Consider the following 15,908-nt stretch of genomic DNA (forward strand, 5'->3'; position numbering starts at 1 on the left):
TTTTTTTAAGTGTACCCATTTTCCCAAAAGAAATTCAATTGTAAATAAAGGATCTGGGTAGTTGAGATGAACAGTGAAATAACAGGAAACATCAGTTTGCTTCTCATAAATTAATTTTTATAAGTTTTGTTTGTTACTATTGCTCACCATCATTTAAAGGCTACTTTAAGTATTCCTTAGTGATGATATATTTTATCATAATACTCATATGAGCAAAAATGGTACTACATCTATATCAGAAGTGGTATTCAGCAGGTTCTGACCAGTTCTGGAAAACTGGTAGCGGAAATTTTGAGTAGTTCAGAGAACCAGCAAATACCACCTCTGACTGGAGATTTTACAGTATCCTTCCACTGCCATGTCCATCAAGCCACACTCACAGAACCGGTAGTAAAAATTTTTTGAATCCCACCATGATCTATATGGAGGGGAAAGTAAGCATAAGGTTCTGTCTTTGGCTCATTCCTCTTCAATATCTTCATAATGACTTAGATGAGGGAATGGAAGGGGAACTCAAATTTGCAGATGATGCTAAGCTGGCGGGAATATACAACCCCCTAGATCAGGGCTGTCAAACTTGGGGCCTGCGGGCCAGATATGTCACGTGCTGGTAGATAAGGGGGGGAAAGTTGTGATATGTCATGTGACAATGCCGTACCAATGCGAGTTGGACACCCTTGCCCTAGATGATAGACTCAAGATCCAGATGGATCTCGACTGCCTTGAACACTGGGCCTATATAACAGAATGAAATTTAATGTAGAGAAAAGTAAGGTCTTACACTTAGACAGGAAAAACTAAAAGTAGATGTACAGATTAGGTGGAACCTGGCTTATAATAGTAACTGAGAAGGATCTTGGAGTCCTAATGGACAATCAATTAAATATGATCCAGCAAATGTGCAGCAGCAGCCCAAAAAGCCAATGCAATCCTAAATTGCATTAACAGAGGGATAGAATCAAGATCATGTGAGGTACTAGTATCATTCTGTAAAGCCTTAGCAAGGCCACACCTGGAATACTGCATGCAGTTTTGTTTTTTATATACTGATTTAGCATATTGTTAGCCACATCCCACTATTTGGGAAGGACACACTGAAACATTCAAGATGCTATTATTTAAATAGGATGATGACAATAGTAACAATATCTGAAAGTTCATTCAGAAATCAAAGCAAAAGTTCTAGGAGCCAAATAGCTTGGATTCTTTAAGTGAATTGTTCATTTTTTGTTGTCAGATTCTGAATTATAGCTATAGATTATGAATTTTTATCTTTCCGCAGATTACAGAATGGTGGGAAAGTAGTCTAAGACAAATAATTTCTTTAGCAATAAAAGTCAACTCGACATGATCTGGCTACTATGAATCAGGCTACTATGCAGTATATTGTTTCTTTTTTTCTTATTCATATCCATTTCATGTATTCATAACCATGTTTATCCTTATATACCTGTTATCTAATAATCGCTTGACAAAATAAAATAAATAAAAATAAATAAATAAAATATGTTTTCCAGAGCAGTTTTCTCCAACCTGGGGGGAATCATTCATGTGTATGGATTTCAATTCCCAGAATTCCCATGATAGCATTTGTTTTTTCTAATTGATGAAATCAAATAAAGCAAAGCATGTTGTATATGTGGTTTTAAAACCCCATCTTAATAAAAATGCATGAATGCTTGCAAATAAAACACTTACAAAAGTTAATTGGAGGGAGGAGTTTAGCTAGCCATCTTCAATTTGTAAGCCTATCTATCAAATACTCAAAGAGAACTCAAAGTCCTTTGGTCTACCAAACCTTTTGCAATGTGACTTTTGAAAGGACGGGTATGGCAGGAATCCACACACATTTAAAAAAATGCTGTATTCTTTCCTAGGAGGGACAAAGAACAAATACTTCAGCTGTTCTTTTAACTGGTAATATATTTGGGAAATTATCAACTGGATTTTTTCTTGCCAAGTTCAAAGTTCAGATTCTTGTTTTGAAGCAAAACAGATCAGTAAAATGGCAAAACTACATAGAAATTCAAGCTTTTCAGCTATTCTTAAACAGATTGCAAAAGACATCTTGTTCAAACCCATTAAAAACTCAACTTGTTTCCTAAACTGCATCTATTTATATATAAATCAAAGATAAAATTGCTATAAAATATGAAGTCTGCAGCAAAGGTATTCTTAGATAGTGTTTCTAAACATGTATGTACATTAAGCACTTACATGTCAAATTGATACCCAGTGCCATAAATCTCTGCCAAGTTGTCATTTTGTACACTTCAAAACAGCAATATTTCCACTCCTCAATCCTTCCAAACTGTTTGCACATTGTTGGTGGGATCATCTTCCCTTTTGCAGCCATTGGATACTGAGGACAGGATAGGAATATCATGAGCCTCTCTTTGCACCTGACCAATTGACAAGGACAAAACATCTCCATGATTGAATCTGCTGCCATGATTCATGATATAGACAGATACTCTAGATAGATCCATAGCACAAAATAAAAATCAGAGAAAGAAAAAAATACAATTTAAAGAAACCACAAAAGTCATTCCTCACTCCATTCAAAAAAATGAAACATTTGTTTTAAATGGCTAGCACATACTGTCAAGCCTAAAATTGACATATGCGTAGCCATTTTATTTAGCCTTATTATATATTCATTTTCTTTCTTTCTTTGCTGGTTATAGGGAAGGGTTTGGGCTTGCCACATTCCTAAGGTGGGAGGAGTGGAGATAGAGTTGTTTAGGCTAGGTGGTTCTTCTTCCCGTGGGAACAAAAGCTGACCACATTGAGACCTGGAGGTAGAGATTGAAGACACCAGGAAAAGTTGATTTACTTCTATGGGAAATAGGACTTTTGGGGGATGTTTCTAACTTCCAATATTATGTGGTGTAATTCCGGGTTGTGTCAGATCCGGAATTACAACAGACTTTGCCAATTTGCTGATTTCCTAAATAAAAGAAATTGTTTTGGAAGATGGACTTTGCTCTTTTTTTTTTAAAATGGATTTCATCACTTAGAAACCTGACACATACAAGCAAACATATCCATGTTTTTAGTATACGATTGGGCATTTGTAAATGTGTGATGTGCGATTGGGCATTTTTAAAATAGGGGCAATAACTGAGCATTTGTAAGAGAAAGCTGCCTGGCTATCAAGTCGTTATCATGCATTTTAAAAGTTTCTGTTTTCTTCTGTCGCATGTTATGGTATGCAAGTTATATGTGACACACATAATGCTGTAGCCATGGACTGACTTTGGCTGGTTGAGGCTGATATTGGCACATTATTTTTCCCTTCCCTCCTTCCCCTCTCCCCCTCCCCCATTATTGTGCTCTGCCATCTGTGGCCATGCTGGCTTAGGCTGCAGGAAAAAGTGGACACTGTGCTTTTTAAACTGGGCAACTCTTAAGAAGTGTGGACTTCCAACTCCAAGAATTCCCCAACCAGCATATTGATCTATAACAGGTGTGCCAAACTGGCGGCCCGTGGGCCAGATGTGTCATGAGCAGGCCATGCCCACCTCAGCTCCACAAGGGGGAAAACTTTGTGAAACATCATGTGACAGCATGGCCTGTGGAACATCAAGCCATACTTTTTAATAAAAACATCATCACAACTACATATATAGCTTATGTTTTTTCCTAAAATTGTATTATCCTATGTATTAATGTGGGACCAAGAAAGAACCATGAAGGAACATGATAAAATCATGCAGACAAAACAACCCTCAAATGTCTTAAGATACCAACCAAAAAAGATCCATCCTTTTTCAAACATTCATTGAGGAATTCAATAGAAATTAAACAAAATGTGCGGATAAATTTCCTTCATCTTTAAATCATAGGAAGTATATTTTCCATTTCTTAAAACTTCGGCATGTTGATTGTTTGTACAGACATTAACTGTATTCATATGTTTTATTGAGCTATCATAATTGTATTACTCCCATCTGTTGTACTTCACCAATAAAACAAAGATAATATCATTAAACAAATGTTCAAGAGTCTTTCACTGGATCCAGGGGGAAAAAAAAGAAAGGGGCTGAGGGTTGATTTAACAAGGAAGAAACAGTATTGCTGATTCTGTGTGCAAAAATTGTCAAAATGTTTTTTTGTTTTTGCCAGCAAAGGGTTTGGCACATTTATTACCTTTTTTATGACTTTGGAAGGAAGGATGTGCCATTTTTCTTATTCAGTACTATTTTGACCACCTGGGATAATTTCAGGTGCAACCACTTGCTAACAACTTGTAGCATTATTAACGTGGCATTGTAGCATTATTAAATGAGGGTCATTCTGGAGTTTGAGTAAAAGTGACAAGCATTCTCTGCCAAATTCTCTTCTAGCTCAAGTGACAGGAAGGGTGATTGATTTGTTACAGGCTACCAGTTTTCTGGACCTTCTGTGCAGTGGGGTGGAGAATGGTCCAGGATTAAGTGGAAGGAGCTGTCTTAATGCATGCAGGGTGCCCGGTCAGCAGAAAAACTTTTGGAAACCAGTCTGTGGTTTAACTACCACACAGGTGATTAGAAAGACAGATGAAGCTACATTCACCAGGGTGGACCTTTTTTCCATGGACTGGGATTGATGGTAATTTTTCCTACCTGACGCTTATTTTGGGAGAGAGGGGAAAGGAAGCCAGTGAAATTTGCCAATCTCTCTCTTTAAATTATCTTGCAGTAAAAATTGTAATTTGCAAGTCTCATTCCTTTGGCAGATTTGAACTTGTCTTTTGGGACAGCACAAATTACTTAATGAGTTTTCTGTTGGCTTAGGAACTGGAGGAATGCACTGTACCTTAACAGCACTTAGAATGAGCTTACAGATGTCCTCTCCAGATCTCTTATCCAGCATGCCTATCTATTGACACCTACGAATTAATGTTGCTTATTAAGTTAAACTAGGAAGTTTTGATTCTGCTAGGTCCATATGTGGGCCATTCTGATGGGCCGAAAGCAGGTCTGGATGTGCAACAGAATAATATTGGCAAAGGTTTCTGATTCATTGCTTTGATAATTCTGTCAACAAAAGAATACTGTTGAAATTAAACAAGTTGTGTAACTTGAGAATAGATTTTCGTTCAGCATGCTTTAGGAGGGGGAAGGGAAGGGACCTGCTATCTGACTTTAAAAAAGTCTCATAATAGTGTTGATGTACCATGCTTTTTTTCCCTAGCTACTTCCACCTAGTTAACTTGATTGCACAGGGAACATTGCATGCATACATCAGTTAAGCTCTCCCAGGGTGATGAGTATCATAGGTCACAAGAATAATAATAAAAAAAGAATGTGTTTTCTGTTGGCTTTAGGAACTGAAGGAATGCACTGTAGCTTAACAGCACTTAGAATGAGCTTACAGATGTCCTCTCCAGATCTCTTATCCAGCATGCCTATCTGTTGACACCTACCCACCCTGCTCCTCCAATTATTTACTTACAAAAACCTTGAAGAAGCAGTTTCAACCAAGTAAATAACATGTGCCTGACCGAAGAGTAGGTCTCTGAACATCTCTGTTGATGCTTTTAGACAAGGGCACAGTGTCAGCATGAGGCCTTTTGCTAGTTTTCTTTGCACATGCTGTGTTTTGCATTGATTATTTTTTTTTGAACCGGAGTCTAAACTTTTGCATTTTGTGCTGATCTTTGATTTTAGGCAAACGATGACCAGCTTGTCTTAGCTTAAAGAAGAGAATGTATCAATGCTGCCCCTAAGAGTCAACACAGCTAAAGCTAGCAAGGTAGGAAAAGTTGTTTTACCTTACTTTTTGATTTGGTATTTAAATACAATTGTGCCAGCTGTGAGCTGCCAACTCCAGCTGTTAAACTACTATTTATTGAATAAGACAAAATAGGCTGTTACTTGCACAGCAGTAGTTAGAGTGCAGTACTGCCAGCAGTTCAGCAGTTCAAGTCCCACCAGCTCAAGGTTGACTCAGCCTTCCATCCTTCCAAGGTGGACAAAATGAAGACCCAGATTGTTGGGGGCAATATGCTGACTGTAAACCATTTAGAGAGGACTGTAAAAGCACTGTGAAGCATTATATAAGGCTAAGTGCTATATTAAACTGTTCTGTCTCACTTTTCTTCTTTCCCAAAAGATGAAAGAATACAAACTCACACAAACACAGGCAGGCAAGCTGGCTTGGACTTCACAGAGTTAATTCTTTGGAACTGATAATATCCTTGGCATTCCAACACCCTCTGCCTGCCAAGTCCGAACTGATAACAAATAAAAATCTACTCACAGAAAATTACAAGGCAGTCCACAAAAATCATTCACGAAGAAAATCTGAAGTAAGATTAAACTCTGTCCCGTACAAAGTTCCAGCCGAAAACACACCCACTTTTATCCCCTGTGGGGTGTGGCTCAATGACTCAGCTCACTCTCTGACTCTCCCACACCTCCTACGTTGCTGCTCACGTTTCTCCCTACGACGCTGCTTAGGATCAAGCCAACATTCTTCCTCTTTACTCCCTGTCAGGGGCTGCTCCGATATGCCTTGCTCCTGATTAATCTCAGGCTGTTCCTCTCGGTTGTCTGATGAAACCTGAGGCATTATCAGGGAGGAAGGCATTGCCAGAGAGGAAGGTCCTGGGGAGGAAGGCATTCCCAGTTCCTCCTCCTCATCTTCCAGGTCTTCTTCCTCTGACAGCATAGGCTCGGGAATCGGGGCCACAACATTAAACCATAATATTAAATCATAATATAATATGGTGAAACTTGGATACTAACCTCAAAATTAATGTAAAAGCTAGGAGTGGTGCAAAGAGCCATGGAAAGATACATGTCTGGCATCACAAGACAAGATGTGCACATGGATTAGAGAACAAATGAAAGTATAGGATATCATCAAGAGAGTAAAAAAATGGAAATGGAAATGGGCTGGTCACATAGCAAAAAGAACTGATGGCAGGTGGATCAAGGTAGTTGTAGAATGGATCCCACTTGATAAAATGAGTCCATGAAAGAAACCTAAAACAAGATGGAGTGACAATATCAGCAAGTATTGTGGGCCCATTTGGCAAAAGAAAGCTCAGGGTCGTATTGATTGGAAACGTGGAAGAGGCCTTCATCCTGCAATGGACAGACAATGGCTAAAATGATGATGATGATGATTAAACAAAAAGAAAAACCTACCTCATGGCAGATCATAATACAACTGGTTGCCAGTTGCCAATTTAATTGTCTCCAAATGGGACCATTCAGTCATATGGGTGGTCACATTCTCCTGTTAAATCCCTTCACCCCAGCAGGACAGAGTATGGCTTAAGAGCTCCTTCATATCTTTCTGTTTTTCTGTGGAGAATTAAATATGTGTAATAGAATTAGTTGAGATATTATAAAATGTTACATGATATAAGTATTTTTTTTAGTATCCTTCAGCTTCCATTCAATCCCTAGTTCAGAGGTCTTTGAACTTGGCAACTTTAAGACTTGTGGACTTCAACTCCCAGAATTCTCCAGTCAGTTATGCTGGCTGGAGAATTCTGGGAGTTGAAGTCCACAAGTCTTAAAGTTGCCAAGTTTGAGGACCTCTGCCCTAGTTACCCCATGGCTATGTTGAGTAGATTTCTTGGCAACCAACCATGCAGAAGCCTTTTCTTCAAACTCAGACCCCCTTCTTCCTCTTCCTCTTCCTCTTAGCAGAACATGTCCAAGGCAAAGATTGTCGTTGTTGGTGCCGGTCTGATCGGTTTATCCACAGCTGTGTACATTTCGGACTCCATTCCAAACTGCAGTGTGTCTGTCATGGCTGATAGATTTTCTCCTCACACGACCAGTGACGTTGCTGCAGGAATGCTTATCCCACATCTTTATTCAGGCAAGCAAAATTTACATTTCGTAAAGCAAAATCTGAAGTTATCCAAGTATTTATATTATGCCTATTTTCCCCCGATTTTTACTTTGTAGCCCCGAAATCAATTTTCTAGGAAGTACAGCCCTTCCAGTCTTTTAACTGGTACATTTTGAGCAGTGGTGGGATTCAATTTTTTTTTACTACCGGTTCTGTGGGCATGGCTTGGTAAAATCTGTAAAATCTCCAGTCAGAGGTAGTATTTGCCAGTTCTCCGAACTACTCAAAATTTCTGCTACCGGTTGTCCAGAACTGGTCAGAACCTGCTGAATACCACCTCTGATTTTGAGTAAGACAGCTGAAGCTGTTGTAATTTATTCAGAAAGAGACACTATCTGCTTATCTTTAAGACTGGATGCCTTTCTAAATTTTCCAGAGTAACTCCATGCTGTATGTGATGGTACAAGCTATTACTTTTCCTGGACAGCGTTAAGATGTTAAGTGTTAAATCACCAAATAAATTGTCCATGTCAGGAAGAGTCTATCTTATCTTAATTCTTGGGAATAATAGTTTCCTGCTATTTTACACATGCCATTCTAGTACAGATATTATATTCCATGACACAATTGTTGTGGATGATAGTGGTGATGATGATGATGACAATGATGATACAAATTGTTTGGCAATAGGTTCCCAACACATGCATATATCCTACAATTGGCCTATATGGGACTTTCTTACTTCATCTATAAATGTTCACGTGATTTTGATTTAAACTCCTCATTTCTTGCATTTTTAGACTCTACAAAGGGGGAGTCTCAATAAGGACAAAATGTGATGCTGACTTGTTTCACTTGCCCTCCTTCTAATAAGTAATTAATGTAGCCAAATTCTGAAGGGTATCAATAACAGAAAAACTAGGAGTGGGAGAAGCTTTCTTGGAGCCATTTTTTTTGCTCAGGATACTCTACAGTTGCCCTCATTTTGTGAAAAAAATGTAACACACTTAAAGGATTTTATCCTTCATGGTTTAGAAATTGCAAGTGGGATGGCCTAAGTTCCCTGTAAAATCAGCAGGCCAAGGCCGCCTTAGAGGTTTCCCACTGTGTCTGCCATTATGTCTCAATGACTATGCCACAGCCTCTTCTTTATTCTGAATTCTTGTCCAGAGGGCAGGACAAGAAGTAATGGATGGAAGCTTGTTAAAGAGAGAGCCAATCTAGAAGTAAGGGGAAATTTTCTGATAGTGAGGACAATTAATCAATGGAATAGCTTGCTTCCCGGAATGGTGGATGCTCCATCAGGGGAGGTTTTGAAAAATAAACTGGACAGCCATTTGGGATCATATAAGGCTCCTGACTTGAGCAGGGGTTGGACTAGAAGACCTCCCAGGGCCCTTCCAGCCACATGATTCTATGTTCTATAAATTTATAACTACCTCTGCGTCTCACCATATGTACTAGCCGTTTATCTTGGGAGCTAGTGGCTCCTGTTTTCAGCTGCATTTATAGTTAGGACTCACGGGGAGAATCAACCATCATTTTGTGTTATTAGCCTCTATGCAAACCAAACTATTGTCTCACATCACTTTTGTTAAGCCTGGATTCCCCAACGGGTGTTAAGGAAAACAAACTAAACAGAACGTGCAGCGAAGTCAGATAGGAAGACAAGTAAATGTGTGAGATAAGTTTTCTACTTAACACGCAGTAAAAATACAGATACGCTTGTGCTATCAAAAATATAGTTTATTCCATTTAAGAATTATAGCATAGTCAAAATAACGGTCCATTAGTCATATATCAATTTCAGTCAAGTCTTGTCGAGGATACTATATTTGCAAAGTCCGTGTTGTCAGTACACTTACAATAAATCAGTCCAATCTTTATCTTCTCTCCGTTGAGAAAACAAACACTCCTTTTTCTCTCCCTGTTTCAGCAAACGCAGTCATCAATCCAACCAGTAATTAGGGATCTTCAAGCCAGAGAGAGCGAGCTGCAATTGCCTCGCTTCTTATATAGTGCTTTTACAACCACACCCTTAATTACATTCTTGCTGTTAAAGTTACACACACTTTAACTAACAAACCATGATACCTTATTTATTATTTTACCCAAACCAGTTAGGGTAAACAATGTTATCCCTAACATTCTCCCTTTTGGGTAATAATAATAATATTACAATAATATAACCATTTACACCTTTAAATCATAATTGTTACAACTCTCTTTAAATTTTACAACACCTTGAGCTTTTGTAAACTGGTCTGCAATATTTTCTTCCGTCATGCAGTACTCAAGTTTAATTAGACCATTTTTAACAGATTCTCTAACATTTAAGTATCTTAAATCAGTATGCTTTGATCTAGTCTTTACAGCAATATTAGTAGCTAATTGTATAGCTGCCTGGTTGTCCTCGTACACAATAATAGAATCTTTAACAGTTATACCCATGTCTAATAATAACTGTTTGTACAGAATTAAGTCAGTGCATAGTAATGACAGACATGAAAATTCTGCTTCCATCATTGACAAGCTAATATGCTGTTGTCTGATTGACCTCCACCCTATTAGTGTCTTACCAAGTAATATAGCCATCCCAGATGTTGATTTTCTAGTGTTTATGTCAGTTGCAAAACTTGCATCTGCATAGGCACTAAGATTCAAATCACCTTTTGGCTCTAGATACAATGCATGATGCATTGTTCCTTTAAGATATCTTAAAATTCTCTTTAATGCTTGCCAATGACATTGATGTGGATCATTATTATATCGTGCCAGCTGATTAACACTATAAGCTATATCTGGCCTAGACCAATTGCTTATATATGATAAGCTACCAATCAAAGATTGGTATATGGTCTTATCAAATTTGGGACTTTGAGCATCAATTTTGCAAATTTCCTGACTCATTGGAGTCTTTGCAGGCTTACAAAGTTCCATTTTATACAATTTAATTAATTGGCAAATTTTATCCTCTTGAGATATCTTAAATCCTTTTGTGGTTTTGTTAATTGTCAATCCTAGATACTTTTTAATTTCACCTAAATGCTTTAATTTTATTCTTTTGGCTAATAATGAAATAATCTCAGTAGCTTCATTATTGGTCTTAGTAATCAAAGCAATATCATCTGTAAATAATAACAATAATGACACCGTTCCATTATTTTCTCTTTTAAACATACATGGATCTGCTAAACCAGATTTAAACCCTATATTGTTTAATTCTTTCACAATATATTGGTTCCATTCATAGCCAGATTGTTTCAATCCATATAAACTCTTCTTGAGTTTTCAACAATCATTGCTATTTACTTTATTATCTTTTATACCAACTGGTTTTTTCAAATATATTGTATGCTGCAATGGTGCATGCAGATATGCAGTTTCTACGTCTAAATGGTTAACTATATAATTCTTCTTAGCTGCCCATACTAAAGCGGCTCTTAAAGTTGTAGCCTTAAGATTTGGTGCAGAATTTGATAGGGCGTCCTATCAAATTCTGTACCTGTCAATAGTGGTGTCCCCCAAGGCAGTGTTCTAGGACCAACTCTCTTCATACTCTACATAAATGACCTCTGTGATCATATTAAGAGCAATTGCGTTCTTTTCGCTGATGATGTAAAGCTGTTCAATACCACAGACAATACTGCTACCCTACAAAAGATCTTGACTATGTATCAGAATGGTCAAACAAATGGCAACTTCAAATCTCAACAAATAAATGCTCTGTCTTACATATTGGCAAAAAAAATCAGAAAATAAAATACAAGCTGAATAGTCAAGATCTTGTTGATGACCCAAGCTCTGTAAAGGACCTTGGAATACTCACCTCTAATGATCTAAGTGCTAGAGCCCACTGCAACTACATAGCCAAAAAGGCATTAAGAGTTGTTAACCTAATACTACGTAGCTTTTTCTCTGGTAATATCACACTACTAACCAGAGCATACAAAACATTTGCTAGACCAATACTCGAATACAGTTCATCAGTCTGGAACCCACATTACGTATCTGATATTAGCACAATTGAGAAAGTCCAGAAATATTTCACAAGAAGAGTTCTCCACTCCTCTACTGTTGTAGAATACCTTATGCCACCAGACTTGAAATTCTAGAAATAGAAAACCTTGAATTACGCGTCTTCAGTCTGATTTAAGCATGGTATATAAAATCATACATTGCAATGTCCTACCTGTCAATGAATACTTCAGCTTCAACCATAACAACACAAGAGCACACAATAGATACAAACTCAAAGTTAACCGCACCAAACTTGATTGCAGGAAATACGACTTCAGCAATAGAGTGGTCAATGTCTGGAATACTCTACCCGACTCTGTAGTTTCTTCCCAAACCCCAAAAACTTTAACCTTAGACTGTCTACTATTGACCTCACCCCTTTCCTAAGAGGTCTGTAGGGGCGTGCATAAGCTCACCAACGTGCCTACCGTCCCTGTCCTATTGTTTCTCTTATTCTTCTTTTATTTTTCTTATATGTACCCATTTCATGTATTCACAACTATGTATACACTTATACTTATTATCTTGTAAACAATTGGCAAATCAAATAAATAAAATAAATAAATAAATAAATAAATAAATACCTCATCATAATCAAATACATTTTGGTTAAATCCTTGTGCTACTAATCTAGCCTTATAAGTTACTTTCCCATTATTTCCAGTCTTTACTTTAAATATCCATTTGCACCCAATGGATTTTTCTCCTGGAGGTAATTTGGTTTCTTCATAAACCTTCATTTCCTTTAATGAATTTAACTCTTTTTCCATTGCCTTTTGCCAATTCTCCTGATCCTTTGCAGGATACATCTTAAGTTCATCTATGCTAGTAGGAACTTTATTTACTTGGCAAACAATACTTGCCTGATATCTTTCAGGTGGTTTGGTTATACGTGTTGTGCGTCTAGGTATAATAGGACTTACAGGTGAACTTTCCTTTATTTCCTGTTCTTGACTATCTATCTCTTCTTGATCAATTATTTCCTCTTGATCTGGTTCTATTTGCTCTTCATGGACTTCTTCTTTCATTGGACTTTTCTTATAACTAGTCTTTTCTTTCTGCCTCTTATAGGTTTCTATAATAACATCATTATCTGAATCCTGCTCTAATCTATTCCATCCTATATGTTCTAGGAATTGTGCACTAGCACTGCAGTATACTCTAGATGGACCTGGTTCCCAGAATCTATAAGATCTATGGTTTGCTTGATATCCAACAAAAATTAATCTTTTTGCTCTACGTTGTCCTTTGTGCCTGAGTTGTGTAGGGATATGCACCCATGCTGGTGCACCAAATGTGTGAATATAACTCAAATCAGGTTTCCTACCATGCCATAGAGTGAATGGTAATTCACCTGTTGTTGAATTAACAACATTGTTTAATATGTGATTACCACACATTATAGCTTCTCCCCACAAATTGTCAGGTAATCCAGAATCAGATAACATTGTTCTTCCCATTGATTGCAGTGTTTGGCCTCGTCTCTCTATAAATGCATTATGTTGAGGCCTATATGGTGCAGACTTTTATGTTGAATACCTGCCATTCTAAGTCTATTCTGGAATTTATTATTTGTAAATTCACCATTATCTGTTATAAGAGTTACTAATTTCTTTTTAGTTTTCCTCTCTGCAAATTTTAACCAATTAAAGAAATTTGTATACGTTTCAGTTTTTCTCTTCATTAGAAAACAGAAACCATACCTAGAATAGTGGTCCATTATGCTTAATATGTATCTAGCACCACCTACACTTGGCTTTTTAGGACCTATTATATCGGCAAATACTACCTCTAAAGGCTCTTTGGTAGTAAATCCATCAATTCTATTTGCCGGTATAACTTTGCTTTTGTTTTGATTACAAGCAGAACATTGCAAATACTTATTACAAGGTTTTAAATTTATTCCTTTAGATAGTTGAACAGTTCTCTTAATCATTTTAAAATTTAAATGACCTAACCGTCGGTGTAACAAGTGAATACATTCATCATGAGGTTTCTTATTATCATAAACTGTGTTAGCCACCTCTAAACCATTATCATTTAACACATATAAGTCACCTCTTAAAGATGCAGTAATTTTTTTACCTTCTTTTTCAATTAAACAAGTATCTCCCTTAAAGGTAATTATGTATCCTAATCTAACCAACATTCTAACTGAAAGCAAATTAAATTTAAGTTGAGGTACATATAACATTTTTATGTTCTCCTTTATAGAAGAACAATGAGCTATACCTTCACCTTTTGCCTTCATTTTCCATCCGTTTGCCAATGAGATATGCTGTGAACTCATGGACATTTTTACAAATTTTTGTTATCATTTGTAATACAGTGGGACGCACCACTGTCAACCACCCATAAATTATTTTTACAACTCCATTACTATACATTGCTAACTCATAATTCTTATTTCTTCTTTGATGGCTTTCAGCATTCTGGCTTGCATTCTGGCGCTTTGGTTTCTTACAAAATCTTGCCAAATGTCCTCTCCCTCCACAATTAAAATACTTTTTAATTGCGAATGCAGTAGGAGATTCATTATTTTCCTTTTGAGGTTGCTCCCTCCTTAACTGATCTCTTTCAAGCCTTCTTCTGGCCTCTTCAATCAATCTGCCAGTGATATCAGTTAAAGTTAGGCTTTCTTTAGGCAATATTTCAAGGGAAGTTACGTAGTCATCAAAACTTTCGTCTAATGAAGATAGAATTATGTAGACCTGGTGTAGCTCAGAGAAAATTAACTCCTTCTCATGAAGTTCTTGAAAAATGCTTTTCATAGTATTCAAATGACTCAGCATATCACCATTCTTTTGGAGATATGTGCGGAAAGCTTCCGTGTTAGATTTATGTGAGCACCAACGTTATCTCGAACATAAATCCTCCTCAGTTTTTGCCAACACCCAACAGCTGTTTGCTCTCCGCGTATATGAACAAGTTGCTGATCAGATAGTGTTAGTCCTATGATGCAAAGTGCTTGTTCATTTTTCTGTTTAAAGTCTTCTATCTTTTGACTGTCTTCCTCATCTTCAGGATCCCATTCTTCTACGTTAGGTGGATTTTCAATTATGTTCCACAGACCTTCTCTTCGTAGAAGTAGACTACATTTCATAGACCATGAAACATAGTTTGTTCCATCCAGCTTGGATATAAGGGACAAACTTTGTAGACTGACTTGTGCCATGTTTCACTATATGGATATAAAACTATAATTGATAAAACACAGCTGTCTGTTTACTGTAACGTGTAACAACACAAAATCTCACTTTTTACATAAACCTGTTTTTATCCTAGTCAAACTGACTTTGCAGTCTCTCTGGGCCCATAACCAGTGTTAAGCCTGGATTCCCCATCGGGTGTTAAGGAAAACAAACTAAACAGAACGTGCAGCGAAGTCAGATAGGAAGACAAGTAAATGTGTGAGATAAGTTTTCTACTTAACATGCAGTAAAAATACAGATACGCTTGTGCTATCAAAAATATAGTTTATTCCATTTAAGAATTATAGCTTAGTCAAAATAACGGTCCATTAGTCATATATCAATTTCAGTCAAGTCTTGTCGGGATTTGCAAAGTCCGTGTTGAATAGCCAATGTCAGTACACTTACAATAAATCAGTCCAATCTTTATCTTCTCTCCGTTGAGAAAAATCAACACTCCTTCTTCTCTCCCCGTTCCAGCAAGAACGCAGTCATCAATCCAACCAGTAATTAGGGATCTTCAAGCCAGAGAGAGCGAGCTGCAATTGTCTCGCTTCTTATATAGTGCTTTTACAACCACACCCTTAATTACATTCTTGCTGTTAAAGTTACACACACTTTAACTAACAAACCATGATACCTTATTTATTATTTTTACCCAAACCAGTTAGGGGAAACAATGTTATCCCTAACAACTTTATTCCACATGTTTAGCGAAATGTGGAGAAATGGGTCATTAGGAAGAGTTCTACTCTTGCTGGAGGAGAGGAGTGGGAAAAAGAGCACTGTGATTTCTCCTTCTCTTCTTCAACTCCTTGTGTTTTTGGAAAATTTGTCCTGGAAGTCTGGATGACCCTCCAAAATAGCATGAATAGTATGGGGATTTGGGGTGTGTGAGAC

General features: G+C 37.3%; 1 protein-coding gene across 8 annotated transcripts in view; it reads left to right on the forward strand.

The window, feature by feature from the left end:
- Nucleotides 1–15,908, forward strand: part of DDO (D-aspartate oxidase) — a 29,797-nt gene that overhangs the window by 1,718 nt on the left and 12,171 nt on the right. For 2 of the 8 annotated variants that reach the window (XM_026666667.2, XM_087942338.1), the window contains exons 2-3: nucleotides 5,655–5,739; nucleotides 7,647–7,824. In XM_026666667.2, coding sequence (XP_026522452.1) covers nucleotides 5,701–5,739; nucleotides 7,647–7,824 — 217 coding nt within the window. In that variant the 5' untranslated portion in view covers nucleotides 5,655–5,700. Of the gene's footprint in view, nucleotides 1–3,679; nucleotides 3,815–4,349; nucleotides 4,594–5,425; nucleotides 5,469–5,654; nucleotides 5,740–7,646; nucleotides 7,825–15,908 lie in introns of those variants that run through there. The other 6 variants (XM_026666668.2, XM_087942355.1, XM_087942323.1 and 3 more) reach the window with 5 other exon arrangements.

The sequence above is a fragment of the Notechis scutatus genome, chromosome 1, assembly GCF_049901735.1.
Source record: "Notechis scutatus isolate UNSWTSFEM ecotype Mainland chromosome 1, rNotScu1.2, whole genome shotgun sequence".
Classification (NCBI taxonomy): Eukaryota; Metazoa; Chordata; class Lepidosauria; order Squamata; family Elapidae; genus Notechis; species Notechis scutatus.